This window comes from Bombina bombina, chromosome 2 (assembly GCF_027579735.1).
Source record: "Bombina bombina isolate aBomBom1 chromosome 2, aBomBom1.pri, whole genome shotgun sequence".
Lineage (NCBI taxonomy): Eukaryota > Metazoa > Chordata > Amphibia > Anura > Bombinatoridae > Bombina > Bombina bombina.
In genome coordinates this window covers 1190103911-1190125693 of record NC_069500.1, presented here as the reverse complement: position 1 = coordinate 1190125693, position 21783 = coordinate 1190103911, and the positions used below count along the sequence as shown (strand labels likewise).

Sequence of the window (21783 nt, the reverse complement as noted above, 5' to 3'; positions counted from 1 at the left end):
CTCTCCCAATTCAAATCAGTCTCCCTCATCCCATTCATTTTTCTCAAGAAGACACTCTTTTGGTCAAGAGAGAAATTTCTACTCTCTTTTCCAAAAAAGCAATTCTTCCAGTTTTTCAACCCCAAGACATTTACCTAAGCAACTTATTTTTAGTAAAAAAAAACAGTTCAGACCAGTCATAAATCTAAAGTCATTGAATGCATACGTTGTATACCATCATTTCAAAATGGAGGGAATACACTTATTAAGAGAATGCTTAAGAGAAAACGATTGGTTGGTCCGTCTAGATCTTACAGACACCTACCTAACTGTTTGAATTGCTCAAGAACATTGGAAATGTTTGACATTCCATTGGGAAGACCAATTTTGGAACTTTACCTGTCTTCCTTTCGGTTTGTCTTCCGCCCCTTGGATTTTCACCAAGCTACTCAAACCTGTAGTGGCTTGGTTGAGACTTCAAGGAGTTTGTCTGATAATTTATTTGGACAACATTTTAATAATGGACCAAGATTTTCTCTCTCTTCAGAATCATCTTGTTTCTACAATTTCCTTACTAGAATCTTTAGGCTTTATTGTGAACAAGCAGAAATCGGTTCTTTATCCTAAAAGATCTTTAATTTTCTTAGGTTTTCAAATCGATACAGTTCTTTCCACTTTGAGTCTTCCTCCAGACAAAGTGAAGAACATCAAGAAAGAGATTTCCAAAACTTTATCAAAAGATTCAGTCCCCATCAGAACTATAGCCAGAATAGTAGGTTTACTATCATCCTCTATTCAGGCTATTTTTCCCGCACCTTTACATTATCGAGAACTTCAGAGATTGAAAATTCTTCATTTGAGGAAAGGTTTTTCTTATTCTCATTTGATTCCTTTGTCTTCAGAAGCCAAAGAAGAACTTTCTTGGTGGCTTTCTCATTTGGAAGCCTGGAATGGGAGAGCCATTTTTGGCAGGACTCACGATTTTGTTATAGAATCCGATGCCAGTCTTTCAGGCTGAGGAGCACGTTGTGGACCTTCCATCACAGGTGGCAAATGGACATTGGAGGAGAAACGTTTCCATATCAATTGTTTGGAATTATTGGCTGGCTCGTTTGCAGTCAAAAGTTTTGCAAAATTTTCTTCTCCAGTTTCTATTCTCCTACGTATGGACAATATTTCGGCGGTGCAGTATCTCAATCATTTGGGAGGCACCAAATCGAAAGATTTGTCCAATATAACCAAAGAGTTTATTCATCTTTGTTTAGACAGGAATATTTCGGTCAAAGCGGAATATATTCCAGGACAATCAAACTCAGCTGCAGACTGTGGATCTCGTCATTTGACAGATTCCAGCGACTGGAGACTGGACAGGAACTTTTTCCTCTCCCTCCAATCTCTCAGAGGTCCCTTTTGTTTGGACCTTTTTGCATCCAGGACCAATTTCCAGATTCGCCCATACTTCAGTTGGCATCCGGATCCGTAGGCAGCGGCCATAGATGCTTTTTTTCATCCATGGCCTCCTCAGAAAGCTTATGCTTTCCCTCCATTTTCTATGATCCCGAGGTCAATTTCAACGATTCGCAGGGATCTTCTATGCCTAACAATGGTGACCCCCTTTCATGGTACCCCTCTCTCCTGGAGATGTCCGTCAATCTCCCAATTCTCTTTCCTCTGTTTCCTCACCTGCTAGTCAACCCAGAGGGTGACTGTCACAGTCTAATTCTCCAAGGCACTCTTCTCCTGATAGCATGGACAATATCAGGGGACCCTGGTCCCTCCGAGGCCTTTCGGAGGGAGCTAGGTCCCTCATTCAGGATTCCTGGGCCCCAGGTACCTGCAGATGTTATTTTGCTGCATGGTCAAAATGGTCTAGCTGGTGCCTGCGTAGGGACTTGGATCCCATTTCTTCTGATTTAACAGAAGTTATTAATTACCTGTCTCATCTCTTTGAATCAGGTATGGCTTACAGAACCATTAATGTTCATCGTTCAGCTATTTCAGCTAGACACAATTTAATTAACAATCTCCCTGTCGGCAAACATCCTTTAATCTGTAGGGTGCTCAAAGCCATTAGATTAAAACACCCTCCGGTTCCCAAACATGAATTTTTCTGGGATGTGGATTTAATTTTCTCCCTTTTTAAATCTTGGCCTGATAATGGTTTATTATCCCTAAAACAACTTTCCGCTAAACTTGCTACTCTCCTCTGTTTAATTTCTTTCAGACGAGTATCTGATGTGAAAGCTTTAGATTGGAACTCTAAACGTTTCTCTCCTGAAGGAGTTACCTTTTTTCTTTCTCGCAGAACTAAGACTCTGTCTACTTCTATTTTCTATCCTTACCTTCCTTCTGAACCTTCACTCTGTGTGGTTGAATGCTTGAAATCATATGAATCTAGAACTTTGATTTTTAGGAAATCTAATTTTAATCATCTTCTAATTTCCTTTGTTCCCCCTCACGCTCCTATTACTTCTACTTCTATTGCTAGGTGGGTTAAATGGGTCATGAAAGAGTCTGGCATTAATATTTCTTTTACAGCTCATTCTGTTAGAGGTTCTGCTGCTTCAAAAGCCTTTTTAAAGCGGCCCCTCTTCAACAAATTTTAAATACGGCAGATTGGTCCTCTGACTCCATTTTTAAACAATTTTATTTCAACATGCCTCACTTAATTTATTTTCTTAATATGCTTTAAACTTGCAAAAATAGGAGTCTCTGGTCTTGTAATAAAATTCCGATTATCGTAATACTTTGAAGGTATAATCTAGATTTTATTAAACACACAGAGACGAGTATTTTCCCTCCTCAAAAAATGTGATTTTTTCCCACCCTGGTTGTTATTATTATATATTATTAATCGCCTAGATTTAGAGTTCTGCGTTAGCCGTCAAAACCAGCGTTAGAGGCTCCTAACGCTGGTTTTGGGCTACCGCTGGTATTTAGAGTCGTGTAGGTAGGGGTCTAACGCTCACTTTCCAGCCGCGACTTTTCCATACCTCAGATCCCCCTACGCCATTTGCGTAACCTATCTTTTCAATGGGATCTTTCTAACGCCGGTATTTAGAGTCTTGGCTGAAGTGAGCGTTAGAAATCTAACGACAAGACTCCAGCCGCAGAGAAAAGCCAGGAGTTAAGAGCTTTCTGGGCTAACGCCGGTTCATAAAGCTCTTAACTACTGTGCTCTACAGTACACTAACACCCATAAACTACCTATGTACCCCTAAACTGAGGCCCCCCACATCGCCGCCACTCTATTAAATTTTTTTAACCCCTAATCTGCCGACCGCACACCGCCGCCACCTACGCTATACTTATGTACCCCTAATCTGCTGCCCCTAACACCGCAGACCCCTATATTATATTTATTAACCCCTAATCTGCCGCCCCCAACGTCGCCGCCACCTACCTACACTTATTAACCCCTAATCTGCCGACCGGACCTCACCGCTACTATAATAAATGTATTAACCCCTAATCCGCCTCACTCCCGCCTCAATAACCCTATAATAAATAGTATTAACCCCTAACATCACCGACCCCTAATCTGCCGACCGGACCTCACCGCTACTCTATTAAATTTATTAACCCCTAAAGCTAAGTCTAACCCTAACCCTAACACCCCCCTAAGTTAAATATAATTTTTATCTAACAAAATAAATTAACTCTTATTAAATAAATTATTCCTATTTAAAGCTAAATACTTACCTGTAAAATAAACCCTAATATAGCTACAATATAAGGAATAATTACATTGTAGCTATTTTAGGATTAATATTTATTTTACAGGCAACTTTGTAATTATTTTAACCAGGTACAATAGCTATTAAATAGTTAATAACTATTTAATAGCTACCTAGTTAAAATAATTACAAAATTACCTGTAACATAAATCCTAACCTAAGTTACAATTAAACCTAACACTACACTATCAATAAATAAATTACATACAAATTCCTACAAATAAATACAATTAAATAAACTAACTAAAGTACAAAAAATAAAAAAAGAACTAAGTTACAAAAAATAAAAAAATAATTTACAAACATTAGAAAAATATTACAACAATTTTAAGCTAATTACACCTACTCTAAGCCCCCTAATAAAATAACAAAGCCCCCCAAAATAAAAAAATGCCCTACCCTATTCTAAAATTAAAATTGAAAAGCTCTTTTACCTTACCAGTCCTTAAAAGGGCTTTTTGCGGGGCATGCCCCAAAGAATTCTGCTCTTTTGCCTGTAAAAAAAAACATACAATACCCCCCCCCCAACATTACAACCCACCACCCACATACCCCTAATCTAACCAAAAAAAACCTTAAATAAACCTAACACTAAGCCTCTGAAGATTTCCCTACCTTGTCTTCACCACGCCGGGTATCACCGATCCGTCCAGGCTCCGAAGTCTTCATCCAAGCCCAAGCAGGGGCTGAAGATGTCCATGATCCGGCTGAAGTCTTGGCCCAAGCGGGGGCTGAAGAGGTCCATGATCCGGCTGAAGTCTTGATCCAAGCGCGGGCTGAAGAGATCCATCATCGGGCTGAAGTCTTGATCCAAGCGCGGGCTGAAGAGATCCATCATCGGGCTGAAGTCTTCTATCAAGCGGCATCTTCAATCTTCTTTCTTCCGGATCCATCTTCATCCCGCTGACGCGGAACATCCATCCTGGCCGACGAACTCCCGACGAATGACGGTTCCTTTAAGGGACGTCATCCAAGATGGCGTCCCTCGAATTCCGATTGGCTGATAGGATTCTATCAGCCAATCGGAATTAAGGAAGGAAAATTCTGATTGGCTGATGGAATCAGCCAATCAGATTGAGCTCGCATTCTATTGGCTGTTCCCCTTAATTCCGATTGGCTGATAGAATCCTATCAGTCAATCGGAATTCGAGGGACGCCATCTTGGATGACATCATTTAAAGGAACCGTCATTCGTCGGGAAGTCGTCGGCCAGAATGGATGTTCCGCGTCGGCGGGATGAAGATGGATCCGGAAGAAAGAAGATTGAAGATGCCGCTTGATAGAAGACTTCAGCCCGATGATGGACCTCTTCAGCCCAATGATGGATCTCTTCAGCCCGCACTTGGATCAAGACTTCAGCCCGATGATGGATCTCTTCAGCCCCCGCTTGGGCTTGGATGAAAACTTCGGAGCCTCCTCTGGACCGATCGGTGTTACCCGGCGTGGTGAAGACAAGGTAGGGAGATCTTCAGGGGCTTAGTGTTAGGTTTATTTAAGGGGGGTTTTGGTTAGATTAGGGGTATGTGGGTGGTGGGATGTAATGTTGGGGGGGGTGTATTGTATGTTTTTTTTTTACAGGCAAAAGAGCAGAATTCTTTGGGGCATGCCCCGCAAAAGGCCCTTTTAAGGGCTGGTAAGGTAAAAGAGCTTTTCTATTTTTATTTTAGAATAGGGTAGGGCATTTTTTTATTTTGGGGGGCTTTGTTATTTTATTAGGGGGCTTAGAGTAGGTGTAATTAGCTTAAAATTGTTGTAATATTTTTATAATGTTTGTAATTTATTTTTTTATTTTTTGTAACTTAGTTCTTTTTTTAATTTTTGTACTTTAGTTAGTTTACAGGGAGTGCAGAATTATTAGGCAAATGAGTATTTTGACCACATCATCCTCTTTATGCATGTTGTCTTACTCCAAGCTGTATAGGCTCGAAAGCCTACTACCAATTAAGCATATTAGGTGATGTACATCTCTGTAATGAGAAGGGGTGTGGTCTAATGACATCAACACCCTATATCAGGTGTGCATAATTATTAGGCAACTTCCTTTCCTTTGGAAAAATGGGTCAAAAGAAGGACTTGAAAGGCTCAGAAAAGTCAAAAATAGTGAGATATCTTGCAGAGGGATGCAGCACTCTTAAAATTGCAAAGCTTCTGAAGCGTGATCATCGAACAATCAAGCGTTTCATTCAAAATAGTCAACAGGGTCGCAAGAAGCGTGTGGAAAAACCAAGGCGCAAAATAACTGCCCATGAACTGAGAAAAGTCAAGCGTGCAGCTGCCAAGATGCCACTTTCCACCAGTTTGGCCATATTTAAGAGCTGCAACATCACTGGAGTGCCCAAAAGCACAAGGTGTGCAATACTCAGAGACATGGCCAAGGTAAGAAAGGCTGAAAGACGACCACCACTGAACAAGACACACAAGCTGAAACGTCAAGACTGGGCCAAGAAATATCTCAAGACTGATTTTTCTAAGGTTTTATGGACTGATGAAATGAGAGTGAGTCTTGATGGGCCAGATGGATGGGCCCGTGGCTGGATTGGTAAAGGGCAGAGAGCTCCAGTCCGACTCAGACGCCAGCAAGGTGGAGGTGGAGTACTGGTTTGGGCTGGTATCATCAGAGATGAGCTTGTGGGGCCTTTTCGGGTTGAGGATGGAGTCAAGCTCAACTCCCAGTCCTACTGCCAGTTTCTGGAAGACACCTTCTTCAAGCAGTGGTACAGGAAGAGGTCTGCATCCTTCAAGAAAAACATGATTTTCATGCAGGACAATGCTCCATCACACGCGTCCAAGTACTCCACAGCGTGGCTGGCAAGAAAGGGTATAAAAGAAGAAAATCTAATGACATGGCCTCCTTGTTCACCTGATCTGAACCCCATTGAGAACCTGTGGTCCATCATCAAATGTGAGATTTACAAGGAGGGAAAACAGTACACCTCTCTGAACAGTGTCTGGGAGGCTGTGGTTGCTGCTGCACGCAATGTTGATGGTGAACAGATCAAAACACTGACAGAATCCATGGATGGCAGGCTTTTGAGTGTCCTTGCAAAGAAAGGTGGCTATATTGGTCACTGATTTGTTTTTGTTTTGTTTTTGAACGTCAGAAATGTATATTTGTGAATGTTGAGATGTTATATTGGTTTCACTGGTAAAAATAAATTATTGAAATGGGTATATATTTGTTTTTTGTTAAGTTGCTTAATAATTATGCACAGTAATAGTCACCTGCACACACAGATATCCCCCTAAAATAGCTATAACTAAAAACAAACTAAAAACTACTTCCAAAACTATTCAGCTTTGATATTAATGAGTTTTTTGGGTTCATTGAGAACATGGTTGTTGTTCAATAATAAAATTAATCCTCAAAAATACAACTTGCCTAATAATTCTGCACTCCCTGTATGTAATTGTATTTATTTGCAGGTAGTTTATTTAATTTATTTATTGATAGTGTAGTGTTAGGTTTAATTGTAACTTAGGTTAGGATTTATTTTACAGGTAATTTTGTAATTATTTTAACTAGGTAGCTATTAAATAGTTATTAACTATTTAATAGCTATTGTACCTGGTTAAAATAATTACAAAGTTGCCTGTAAAATAAATATTAATCCTAAAATAGCTACAATATAATTATAATTTATATTGTAGCTATATTAGGGTTTATTTTACAGGTAAGTATTTAGCTTTAAATAGGATTAATTTATTTAATAAGATTTATTTTACTTCGTTAGATTAAAATTATATTTAATTTAGGGGGGTGTTAGTGTTAGGGTTAGACTTAGCTTTAGGGGTTAATAAATTTATTAGAGTAGCGGCGAGGTCCGGTCGGCAGATTAGGGGTTAATACTTGAAGTTAGGTGTCGGTGATGTTAGGGAGGGCAGATTAGGTGTTAATAATATTTATTATAGGGTTTTTGAGACGGGAGTGAGGCGGATTAGGGGTTAATAACTTTATTATAGTAGCGGCGAGGTCCAGTCAGAAGATTAGGGGTTAATAAGTGTAGGTAAGGTAGCAGTGATGTTGGGGGGGGGCAGATTAGGGGTTAATAAATATAATATAGGGGTCGGCGGTGTTAGGGGCAGCAGATTAGGGGTACATAGGGATAATGTAGGTTGCGACGGTGTACGGAGGGGTTAATAATAAAATGCAGGGGTCAGCGATAGCGGGGGCGGCAGATTAGGGGTTAATAAGTGTAAGGTTAGGGGTGTTTAGACTCGGGGTACATGTTAGGGTGTTAGGTGCAGACTTAGGAAGAGTTTTCCCATAGGAAACAATGGGGCTGCGTTAGGAGCTGAACGCTGCAGGTGTTAGGTTTTTTTTCAGCCCAAACTGCCCCATTGTTTCCTATGGGGGAATCGTGCACGAGCACGTTTTTGAAGCTGGCCGCGTCCGTAAGCACCGCTGGTATTTAGAGTTGCAGTGTCGGTAAATTATGCTCTACGCTCCCTTTTTGGAGCCTAACGCAGCCATTCTGTGAACTCTAAATACCAGCGGTATTTAAAAGGTGCGGAGGAAAAAAAGCATGTGTAGCTAACGCACCCCTTCTAATGCAAAACTCTAAATCTAGGCAAATATTTTTTGTCTTTAACAGTTTCCATATAAAATCCGTTTATATCTTCTGGATTTCTACCTTCATCCCAAAAGTTCCAGCATCCATCTATTGAATCCTGGACAACTGGTCTAACTTCAATCAAACTCAACATATCCTGGAATATCTTCTATCAATTTTACAGAAAGATGGCTTTCGTTATCCTTTGTTGTTTTGGACTTTTTGGACTTATCATGATGCTTAATATTTTGTTCCTTTTGAGCATCAACTAGAAAGAGGAAGATTGACAGCTGCGTACTCAGTTTATAGTCTATTCTCTGTTCTTATTGGCTGTTTTTTTCTGTTCATTATAATAAGCTTCTTTTAGCTTCTTATGTTATGTTTCACTGATGTTATTATTGTTGTTGTTCTTTAAAGGCTGCATTTGAGTAGTAAAGAAAGATAATGCAAAAATACTTGTCTCTGTGTCTTTAATAAAATCTAGATTATACCTTCAAAGTATTAGGATAATCGGAATTTTCAAGTGTGCAAGGGTGTTTTATGCTGCATTGGAATATAGATGCTGAATTCTTTTTCAGTATAAACAATGCCATAAAATGCACATTATGTGCCATCTTGTGGTTTTGGATTATACCTTTTAGACTTTATATTTTGCATTTGTAAAAAAACTAAAAAATTACAGCTATTAAATCCCTAACCTTTCCTCTGTTAAAACAGTCTTTCAATGTCAGCAAGTGGGTAGAAGAAAGCATTCCTTGCATGTATTACATCTTAACACAAAATGAAAATAATCTCACAATTTGAGAACACCTCGCCCAGATTACAAATGGAGTGATAGCACAAGGGGGCTTACCACATCAAATAGCTCAAAATCTGGTATTACAAATAAATGCTAAAAAAATTTAACCAGGGAATATTAGCATGGACAAATGTTTTTTTATATATATATATATATATATATATATATATATATACACATTTCCACAGAAGGGGACTCTCATTTTAAATGTTTAAACACCAGGGTGCCATCAAAAATATTCACAGCAAAAAGTCCAGACAGGCACTTTCTGGATTTTAATATTGTCACACCTTTATTGTGACATTAAACACCTCTTTCTCCAGATTGGGTACACATCCTATGACCCTGTTTTTTTATCTAGCTGTGTGCTTGCAAAAGAGTACCAGACTTTCTATGTGTTGAGTTAATTATTTTATTTTGTAATATTCCCTATGGGCTTTACACCCAGGCTTGTCTGGAGTTAACTGCTTGAGTCCCTGAAAACTGTGCAGCTGTCTGTGAGTGTTGGTGAGCACCCAGGGCTCTGAGTTTTGCAGGGTCATAGTATATGTACCCAGTCTGGTTTGAGAGTGCAGTCCATTGCTATGAATTGCACTCCAGTGAGGTTAGCGCACTATAGTGCTACCATTTTTATGCTCCACTTGTAATCTATGCCCTTGTGTTTCAACCTTTTGCTTATATTACTGATGAGGCTGACTAGGGTAAATATTATTTAAGAGTAAAGTTGATTTACTTTATTTTTTTATTTTTTAATGTAACTTTATATTTTTTAATAATTGTTAAAGTCATGCAAATAGCTACAATTAGTTATCAAATGAATGAAGAACACAATAGTTTCTATGGAACGGATCTTACAGCTAACAACCATTCTGATGTTCAGTGTCTTTATTTAATGAATCCCAGTGTGACATCAAGTCTCAAGGTCCAGAATGCCCTGTGAGATTTATTCTAACAGGCCTGTGGTGCCTAATGTCTGTGCCTTTTACATATTGTATTATGGACACATTATTATAATGACCACAGAACATGGTAAATATCAACTGTTTAAAAATAGTTGAACTTAGTAATAAAACCACTGATCATTTGTTTTATTCATGTTACTATGTAATACTTACGGAGCTGAAACACAATGGGCAGCTGTTAGTATCCACTGATTGTTGATAATGGATCCCCCACATGTATGCTTTTTATAAGTGGTAGTAAACTTGAGGTGCATGCTCACTTGCCATGGCCACTCACCAAGAGAGCTGTTAGTGCCCCCAACTATTCTGTTTGCCAAATCAGCAGGCTGGCCACAACCTAACAACGAGAAGGAAGATAAGTAAAACAATGACAGCTGTTTCTGAACCCATTGTATTTATATCTAGCTCTACAGAAAGAAAATAAGGTTACTATGATATAGGAAAAATACCTCAAAGCATTTCTTAAAACTATTTAAAAGTAAAGGATACAACAATAACAGGATTGGAAAAGCCTGACACTTAAATCTCAATATTTTTTATTTGAATGATACAGTTCAGATACATTTTGCAGTGGCAAATTCTCATTGTAACATTTCAGAGGTTAATTTCTATAATATAATGTATTATCTGAGAGCCTTGCTCTTCTGGCTTTAAAGTGATATTGTACACTAGATTTTCTTTTCCATAAATGTTTAAGTAGATTAACAATTTATACAGCCCATATGGGAGGTTTTTTGTAACAATGTATAGTTTTGTTTTTAATAAGATTGTGCTATTTTCAGACTCCTAACCAAACCCCAAAGTATCAGCATCGCTAGTTTGTCCGACTTACAGCACTTTAGCAACTGTCGGCGCTGTATATGTGATAGGTCGATATGCGAGGTGAAACTACGGGCGGCGCAGGTTTCCACGCTTCCGCCGCTTGCTATTTTCAGACTCCTAACCAAACCCCAAAGTATCAGCATCGCTAGCTTGTCCGACTTACAGCACTTTAGCAACTGTCGGCGCTGTATATGTGATAGGTCGATGTGCGAGGTGAAACTACGGGCGGCGCAGGTTTCCACGCTTGCGCCGAAACCTGCGCCATATATCGGATCGCGCCCCAGATGTAGACTCTAGTCTACAGATTCCTGCTTGCGCCTGTTTGTGTAATCTGTCTTTTCATATGCATGGGGGGCTGTCTACTATTCCTGCTTTCCCAGCCCTTTTCACTGGGTGTCCCAGCCTACCCTCATCAACAGTTCTAAACGGGGAGCTTCTAAGTAAGTTATTAAAAGGTTTTACACTGGATGTTTAGATCAGTATCTGTGCATATTCTTCTTTATAGTAGTGTCTATTACATCATTACATGCAGTTTTATGAAAACTGGTGTACACTGTCCCTTTAAGGATTTAAAACAAAATGTGCAACAAACACAACATAAATACATTAAATAAACTGTTACACTCATATATACACTATCTTCTAAAAATTATTCATATAAATATTAATGAAAAGGGTTCGTTCAAAGGTATAAACTAAATTTGAAAGTTGTTTAAAAATACATGCCCTATTGGACTCATAATAATATAATAATAATTTGTGATTTATATAGTGCTTTTCTCCCTGTGAGACTCAAAGCACTTTACAAATATGCCAACATAAGACATAAAAGTTAGGAGTTTCTAAAGGTCAGATAGGCGGACTGAATGCCTGATGACAGAGGTGGGTCTTTAGCTTTTTTTTAAAAGTCTGTAAGGACGGTGCCTCTCTGATTGCGCACAGTAAAGAGTTCCAGAAAGTAGGGGCAGCGTGGCAGAATGCTCTGGAGCCTGAGTTTGTCCTTATTCTTGGCACTGAGAGGAGGGATTTGTTGGCTGACCTAAGTGAACGGGATGGGATGTAGGGTGTCAGGAGCTCTTTCAGGTACTGTGGGCCTTGGTTGTTTAAGGCTTTGAAGGTCAGCAGGCCAATTTTAAAATATGTTCGCCATTTCATTGGAAGCCAATGCAGGGAGTGGAGAACAGGTGTTGTGTGGCAGGAGCGAGTTTGATTGGTCAATAGACTGGCTGCTGCGTACTGTCTGAAGGCGATGGAGTTCTTTTTTTGGGAGGCCCAAGTAAAGTGCATTGCAGTAATCTAGCCTAGAGGATACAAATGCATGGATTAATGTTGGCATATCATCCAGTGGAATTAAGTGTTGTATCCTGGCTATGTTTTTCAGATGAAAGTAGGCAGATTTTATTACGGAGGAAATCTGCTGTTTAAAAGATAGTCCAGCGTCATTCAGCACTCCGAGGTTTCGTACCTTTGCTGAACTAACGAGTTTAGAGCCTCCAAGCTCCAGGCCAGTTGGGTGATCGTGGGATATTTTTGATGCCCGGGGTCCCCTCACCAAGAATAACTCTGTTTTGTCCTGGTTAACTTTGAGACAGCTAGCATTCATCCATTCTATGAGGTCTGTTAAGCAATTGTTTATGCGGCATGCTGGGTCTGTAGTATCTGGAGCAAAGAAGAAGTAGAGTTGTGTGTCATCAGCGTAACAATGATACCTTAGGCCATGTCGGTTAATGATGTCCCTCAGTGGTAGTAAGTAAATTGCGAGTAGCATGGGAGACAGGATAAATCCTTGTGGAACTCCGCAGGCCAGTTCTGTTGGTGCTGATGAGCTTGATCCTGATATTACTCTCTGTGATCTACCAGCGAGGAAAGATTTAAACCAGTTAAGGACTGTGCCTCCTAGACCACAAATGTACTGCAAACGCTCTATTAGAATCCTATGGTCAAAGGTTTCAAATGCAGCTGAGAGATCCAGGAGGATTAGAATGGAGTAATCACCTTTGTCTCTTGCCATGAGGAGATCATTTAGCACTCATGAAAGTTTATTTTGGACTTGACTTTCCTTTAATATAACTCATGTTGGGTTAGTTAGTTAACTAGTCGTCTCTGGCTTGGAGATTTAAACCTATTGTGCACTATCATTCTGGGTGATATGATGAAGCTCTGTTACACAATAGCTGAGCTTGTATCTGTACTAGAGGGCTCTATCTATTTGGTATATACGAACCCTGGCGGAATGAGCCAGACACACTTTGTAACTGCCTTTGATTCAGACAGTGAATCTTGCTACACAGCAATTGCACTGTTGCCCTTAGTGTACACACCCAGTCCACTTTGTTAGTTACATAGCTAAACCTGATACGGTGATCAAACTTTATAACAGCTTCTGGCTCAAACGGTAGAAATAAGCCCAGCTCCCCAACTTACACTGGTATATGCAGTATATGCACCCAGTCCTCTCTGCTAGGCTAGAGACAATACTGATCAGGTGATCAACGTGTTTCAACATAAGCATTTGTCACACTTTTGTAGCATGACTTTGCATGGATTAGTGGGAGCTAATATGCCTAGGAGAGGTATGAAAAAAGTAAAAATGTACTGTTTCCTGCAGCAAACTATGAGCTTAGCAAAGTGTAGCATGTGTGACAAAATGCCTGTTATTACTGCAGCTTCACAACATTATAAATAGTGGGCACCCATATTTCAAGAGGATTTTTATAACATTCTTGATTTTCAATAGGGCTGACTGTGATCCCACAAAACAGTAACCAACATACAAGTTATCCCCTCACCTAATATAGCCTGTCAGCCCACTGCAACCTGTTCAGTATAATCCCATCTACCGCGGGGGCCTTCACATTAGTAATGCTTCTACTGTTACTCTCCTAATCAGCCCACAGTGCAGACGAGACTTCTTAGATCTTCTCACCAAAGTAGATAGATTTAGATTATTCAGCCAATTGAGTGAACCACACTGAAATTAAATGCCTAAAGCTTTGTGCCTGGATATCTTTGTATCCTTAATATGGGTAAATGAGAACTACTCTGGTATGCATGTTTAGAAATACCAGTGTCTATTTAGTGCAGGGGTTATAGGAAACCCCATATTGTGTTTATCGTTTAGTCAAGTGCTAGAGATTAATGGGACATAAACATTTACACTTTATCACCCAGCATACCCTGTTAATATACTTAGCAATTTAGTATTACTGTTTATTTGATTTTTTCCCCCTTTAATCTGAATCCCGCCCAGCAGTGGTGTTTACACGGCTACTAAATGGTGCAAAAGCACTGTGCATGCACTTGATTGACAGCTCCATACATCATTTGATCTGCATCAAAAGCATATACATGGAGTTTAAAAAAGGCAAATGGATATTGTTTTACAACATTTACATTACAAAGTGGTTTGTTGGGTCTATACTGTCACAGCATACAATAAATATTGTGTCTGTTACCATGGTTACCATGGCTCTGCAAGTAGAATGTTAGTGGTTGTTCTTTAACTGAAATAACACATAAAAAAATGTAGCAGGTTTCTAGGAGTGGGTAGTGTAGGGTTTCTGTATTTTTATTAACAGATAGATTTTGATCACTTATGACATAAATAAACAGGGTGATGCTGGAAAGAGCTCCATATTTCATACAATTGAGAACAATACTATCCTAAAGCTGCATTTAGAAAGTTTTCTGCACTGCATGATAAATAGTTATCTCAGGATCTTACACTTAAGTTTTTTTTAACATAAGTTGTTTACAAATAAGAAACATACGGCTAGATTACGAGTTTTGCGGTAAGGTAAAAAAGCAGCGTTAACACGTCCTAACACTGCTTTTTTACGCCCGCTGGTATTACGAGTCTTGCAAGTATAGGTGTCTCATACACTTTTTTGGCCTTACCGCAAACCTACTTATGTAAATTTTGTAAAGCCTTTTTTCTATGGGACTTCCATAGCGCTGGTATTACGAGTTTGCCTGGGAGGCCAAAAAGTGAGCGGTACAGCCTCTACCATCAAGATTCCTAACGCCTTTTAAAGTCAGTAGTTATGAGTTTTACACTACAACACTGTAGCATAAAACTCATAACTAAAGTGCTAAAAAGTACACTAACACCCATAAACTACCTATTAACCCCTAAACTGAGGCCCTCCCGCATCACAAACACTATAATAAAAATTTTAACCCCTAATCTGTCGCTCCGGACATCGCTGCCACTATAATAAACATATTAACCCCTGAACCGCCGCACTCCCGCCTCACAAACACTAGTTAAATATTATTAACCCCTAATCTGCTGCCCCCAACATCACCGCCACCTACATTATACTTATTAATGCCTAATCTTCCGCTCCGGACATTGCCGCCACCTACATTATATTTATTAACCCCTAATCTGCTGCCCCCAACATCCCCGCCACCTACCTACATTTATTAACCCCTAATCTGCCATCCCCAATGTCGCCGCCACTATTCTAAATTTATTAACCATTTAAACCTAAGTCTTACCCTAACACCCCCTAACTTAAATATAATTTAAATAAATCTAAATACAATTTATATAATTAACTAAATTATTCCTATTTAAAACTAAATATTACCTATAAAATAAATCCTAAAATAGCTACAATATAACTAATAGTTACATAGTAGCTAGCTTAGGGTTTATTTATATTTTACAGGCAAGTTTTTTATTTATTTTAACTAGGTAGAACAGTTACTAAATAGTTATTAACTATTTAATAACTACCTAGCTAAAATAAAGACAAATTTACCTGTAAAATAAAACCTAACCTAAGTTACACTAACACCTAACACTACACTACAATTAAATAACTTACCTAAATTAAATACAATTAAATAAATTAAATACAATTAGCTAAATTACAAAAAAAACATAAACACTAAATTACAGAAAATAAAAAACAAATTACAAGATCTTTAAACTAATTACACCTAATCTAAGAGCCCTATAAAAATAAAAAAGCCCCCCCAAAATAAAAAAAAACCCTAGCCTAAACTAAACTATCAATAGCCCTTAAAAGGGCCTTTTGCAGGGCATTGGCCCAAAGAAATCAACTCTTTTACCTGTAAAGAAAAAATACAAATATCCCCCAACAGTAAAACCTACCACCCACACAACCAACCCCCCAAATAAAAGCCTAACTAAAATAACCTAAGCTCCCCATTGCCCTGAAAAGGGCATTTAGATGGGCATTGCCCTTAAAAGGGCATTTAGCTCTATTGCTGCCCTAACCTAAAAATAAAACCCACCCAATACACCCTTAAAAAAATCCTAACACTAACCCCCGAAGATTCACTTACCGGGAGAAGTCTTCATCCAAGCGGCAAGATGTCCTCAACGAAGTCGGCAGAAGTGGTCCTCCAGACGGGCAGAAGTCTTCACCCAGACGGCATCTTCTATCTTCATCCTTCTGACGTGGAGCAGCTCCATCTTCAAGACATCCGGGACGGAGCATCCTCTTCAATCAACGGCTTCTTCGGAATGAATGTTTCTTTAAGTGATGTCATCCATGATGGCGTCCCTTAGATTCCGATTGACTGATAGAATTCTATCAGCCAATCGGAATTAAGGTAGAAAAAATCCTATTGGCTGATGCAATCAGCCAATAGGATTGAGCTGGCATTCTATTGGCTGTTCCAATCAGCCAATAGAAAGCAAGCTCAATCCTATTGGCTGATTGGATCAACCAATAGGATTAAAGTTCAATCCTATTGGCTGATTGCATCAGCCAATAGGATTTTTTTCTACCTTAATCCCGATTGGCTGATAGAATTTTATCAGCCAATCAGAATCTAAGTGACGCCATCTTGGATGACGTCACTTAAAGTAACATTCATTCCTAAGAAGCCGTCGATTGAAAGGGATGCTCCATGCCGGATGTCTTGAAGATGGAGTCGCTCAAGGATGAAGATAGAAGATGCCGTCTGGATGAAGACTTCTGCCCGTCTGGAGGACCACTTTTGCCCGTCTGGAGGACCACTTCTGCCGGCTTCGTTGAGGACATCTTGCCGCTTGGATGAAGACTTCGCCCGGTAAGTGAATCTTTGGGGGTTAGTGTTAGGATTTTTTTAAGGGTGTATTGGGTGAGTTTTATTTTTAGGTTAGGGCTTTGGGGAGAAATAGAGCTAAATGCCCTTTTAAGGGCAATGCCCATCCAAATGCCCTTTTCAGGGCAATGGGGAGCTTAGGTTTTTTTAGTTAGGCTTTTATTTGGGGAGGTTGGTTGTGTGGGTGGTAAGTTTTACTGTTGGGTGGGTATTTGTATTTTTTATTTACAGGTAAAAGAGCTGATTTATTTGGGACAATGCCTCGCAAAAGGCCCTTTTAAGGGCTATTGATAGTTTAGTTCAGGCTAGGGTTTTTTTTATTTTGGGTTTTTATTTTTATTTTTAAAGGGCTCTTAGATTAGGTGTAATTAGTTTAAAGATCTTGTAATTAGTTTTTTATTTTCTGTAATTTAGTGTTTGTTTTTGTAATTTAGCTAATTGTATTTAATTTATTTAATTGTATTTAATTTAGGTAAGTTAATATTTAATTGTACTGTAGTGTTAGGTGTTAGTGTTACTTAGGTTAGGTTTTATTTTACAGGTAAATTTGTCTTTATTTTAGCTAGGTAGTTAGTAAATAGTTAATGACTATTTAGTAACTATTCTACCTAGTAAAAATAAATACAAACTTGCCAGTAAAATAAAAATAAACCCTAAGCTAACTACAATGTAACTATTAGTTATATTGTAGCTAGCTTAGGGTTTATTTTATAGGTAATATTTAGTTTTAAATAGGAATAATTTAGTTAATGATATTAATTTTATTTAGATTTATTTAAATTATATTTAAGCTAGGGGGTGTTAGGGTTAGGGTTAGACTGAGGTTTAAAAGGTTAATAAATTTAGAATAGTGGCAGCGACGTTGGGGATGGCAGATTAGGGGTTAATAAATATAATGTAGTTGGCGGCGATGTCAGGAGCGGCAGATTAGGGGTTAATACGTATAATGCAGGTGTCGGCGATGTCGGGGGCGGCAGATTAGGGGTTAATAAATATAATGCAGGTGTTGGCGATATCGGTGGCGGCAGATTAGGGGTTAATAAGTGTAAGATTAGGGGTGTTTAGACTCAGGGTTCATGTTAGGGTGTTAGGTGTAAACATAAAATGTGTTTCCCCATAGGAATCAATGGGGTTGCGTTACTGAGTTTTACGCTGCTTTATTGCAGGTGTTAGACTTTTTCTCAGCCGGCTCCCCCCATTGATGTCTATGGGGAAATCGTGCACGAGCACGTACAACCAGTTCACCTCTGCATTAAGCAGCGCTGGTATTGGAGTGCGGTATGGAGCACAATTTTGCTCTACGCTCACTTCCTGCCTTTTAACGCCTGGTTTGTAAAAACCCGTAATACCAACGCTGTAGGTAAGTGAGCGGTGACAAAGAACTGCACGTTAGCACGGCACCCCTCATAACACAAAACTCGTAATCTGGCCGATGCACTCTGTCTTATAAACATATACAGTTGTAATCAAAATTATTCAACCCCTATTGCAAATCAGGTTTATTGTCAACATTTACAGACTTTTTCAGCTGTGAACCATTCGTTGTGTTGAGCTTTTTCAATTGCTTTTGTTTGATTTGTTCATTGCAAACAGTTGAAAGTCTGTAAATTTTGACAATAAACCTGATTTGCAAAGCGGGTTGAATCATTTTGATTACAACTGTACCTAACAATTTAAATATTCTTTTTGGAAATCCCAAAAGTAGTCTTAGAAATCACCAACTTTTATGCATATTAAGCGGTACCTCCGACTTGGAAACCTTGAAAATGTACAGTCATTTCACATGAAAAAGAAGTGTTTCTGTTTATTCTTTTACTTGTTTCTTTTTACAGACAAGTTATTTCTAAAAAGTATTTGTATTTATATGTATGACAGAATCTAGTGATACTGATGGCATTAACTACATTACATGCATTACATTTTAGAATTATTAGTGAAAGGCAAATTTTACACAGTGATTAAATATTGTCATGTGCCATTAAATGCATCATTGTTTAGATTCAAAATTTTACATACCTGAGGCAGTTTTAGTTTTACACAATCTTAATGAAAATCCTGAAATGCCTCCTTTCCCGTGCGATATTCCAGTTGGCAACCCATTGGAAGATATCTTCAAGTGACATTTGCATCTAGATAAAAATAAATATTTATCTACATAAATAGATTAGTACAAATATAAACAGAAATTATTGTAAAAATTAGAGATGGGTCAATAGCGCAATATCTTGATAGTTGATGCTGTTATCTATTTTTAAAGGGACATGAACCCCATGTTTTTCTTTTATGATTCATACAGAGTATGTGGATTCCAATTTACTTCTGTTACCAAATTGTCTTTATTCTCTTTGTATCCTTCAATGAAGGAGCAGCAATGCACTACTGGGAAGTAGCTAAACACATCTGATGAACCAATAAAAAGAGGCATTTTTGTGTAGCCACCAATCAGCAGATAGCTCCCAGTAATGTATTGCTGCTCCTGAGCCTACCTAGATATGCTTTTCAACTAAGGATACCAAGAGAATAAACCAAATTAGATAATAGAAAAGCATTGGAAAGTTTTTTTTAATCACATGGTCTGTCTGAATTATGAAAAAAATATTTTGGGTGTCATATCCCTTTAAGGCTAAATACATATTCATGAATGCAAATTTCCTATACATGTTTTTTAGAAAATCTTATAAATATTCTAAACACAAAGTATATGTAATTTTATTTAATTTATTACTAATATGGTAACCTTTAAAATTTGGAAAATAATAAATATATAATAACCGGAACATGATTATTTGTGATTCATTTAGGATATCAAAGATTTTTGTACAGAAACACATTGCAGACTTAAAAAAAGTTCAGAGAAGGGACACAAAACTAATAAGGGGAAAGGAGAATTTACACTATGAGGAGAGATTAGCCAAACTGGGTCTGTTTTCTATAGAAAAAAGGTGCTTGAGAGGTGACATGATTACCTTATATTAATATATTTAAAGAGTTGGCAGAAGCACTGTTTATTCCAAGAAAATTGTTTATGACAAGAGGTCACAATTTCAGGCTGTAGGAAAGGAGATTTAATCTCCAGCAATGTAAAAGATTTTTTCACGGTAAGAGCAATCAAATTGTGGAACTTATTACCTAAGGAGGTAGTAAATGACAATACCTTAGATACATAGAAAAATGGTTTAGATATATTCTTGTCTGGAAGCAGAATTCAGGGATATGATTACTGGTGTTAACTGGGTCACCTTTTAAAGGGATTCATTTAAATTCAACGGGAGCTTTTTTTTGTAAAAATATTAAGATATAGGTTGAACTCGATGGACTTCTGTCTTTTTTAAACCTCATCTACAATGTTAATACAGTATGTTACATACATCATCAGTCATTCTTGTTCATTTATGGCGTTCTCTAATAAAATAGTAGTTGGTGGTGCATAATTTTTTTTTAAATAAAATTGTGAATAAAAAGTGGTTTTTGATTTCTGAGAGATTATACATATACATAATGACTTTGAATTCCACTATGTGCACTTATCATTGATTTAAAAAAAAATGTTGTGGAAAGGAAAGGTGCTGCTGGGCCCATTTAAGTACATTGCTGGGCTTTAAAAATGCTTATTGCCCACTGTATGAACCAGGCATGATAAGTATGCAACACATCTTAAAGGGACATTAAAGCCAAAAAATTTATTTTATTTTTCAGACAGATCATACAATTTTGAACAACTTTCCAATTTACTTCTATTATCAAATGTTCTTAGTTCTCTAGGTATCCTTTGCTAAAAAGAATACTTAAGTAGGCTCAAGAGCCAAGAGCTAGCTGCTATTTGGTGGCTGCCCATATATGCCTATTGTCTTCGGCTTACTGGTGTGTTCAGCTAGCTCTCAGTAAAATGAAGCAAAATTGATAATAGAAATAAATTGGAAAGTTGTTTCAAAACGTATATTCTATCTGAATCATAAAATAAACATTTTGGGTTTCATGTCCCTTTAAGGTCATTGCACTCAAACTCTAGGGTTCAAATCTTTTTTTAAGAATATATTCTCTGTTCACTCCTATGTGACTGGTTTCCTCAAAGTGTATTACATTGATAAAATTGTGCTGTGTGGCCCTATTTTGTATGGCAAATGCACTGTAATAGATAATTGTAAAAAAATCCACAAATCTATAATGACATATTTCCATTCATCATGTTAGAGCTGCTGACTAGATAGTTCTGTAACTAAATGAATGAAAAATAATACAAGAGTTTGAAATATTTAAAATATCACATTAAATATTCAAAAGTTATATTCAATTTTAAAATGTTACATTCATTCTGTTAGAAAGAAAGCTTTGAATCGTAAAATGAGCGTCTTAAGGAACATTGGATTTTTGGTTTACTATCTGAATGTTTCTTTCTAGCGAATGAATGTTGACAAATGTATAAACCTAATGCACATCATGTATATACAGGTAGTCCTCAGTTTACGCCGGGGTTAGGTTCCAGGAGGAATGGTTGTAAATAGAAACCATTGTAAATTGAAACCCAGTTTATAATGTAAGTCAATGGGAAGTGAGGGAGTTAGGTTCCAGCGCCCTCTCAAAATTGTCATAAGTAACACCTAATACATTATTTTTAAAGCTTTGAAATGAAGACTTTAAATCCTAAACAGCATTATAAACCTAATAATATAGATTGTATCATCATCAAACTAAGTTTAATGAACAAAAACATTTGCTAACAGCACCTAATAAAATAATTACACAACAGACTGCATCATCATCAAACTAAGTTTAATGAACAAAAACGTATTTTACTTCCATTTTTCTGCAAACAGTTCTCTGCATTGTTAGCATGTTAGATAATAATGGGTCTGCACCTATTCTATGCA

At 37.9% G+C, this 21783-nt stretch overlaps 1 protein-coding gene across 2 annotated transcripts in view; it reads right to left on the bottom strand.

The window, feature by feature from the left end:
* Window positions 1-21783, bottom strand: part of LOC128648207 (coagulation factor XI) — a 93570-nt gene that overhangs the window by 37103 nt on the left and 34684 nt on the right. For both annotated transcript variants that reach the window (XM_053700852.1, XM_053700851.1), the window contains exons 10-11: window positions 18932-19044; window positions 10181-10364 (exon numbers count right to left, since the gene is read on the bottom strand). In XM_053700852.1, the coding sequence (XP_053556827.1) occupies window positions 10181-10364; window positions 18932-19044 (297 nt within the window). The remainder of the gene's footprint in view (window positions 1-10180; window positions 10365-18931; window positions 19045-21783) is intronic.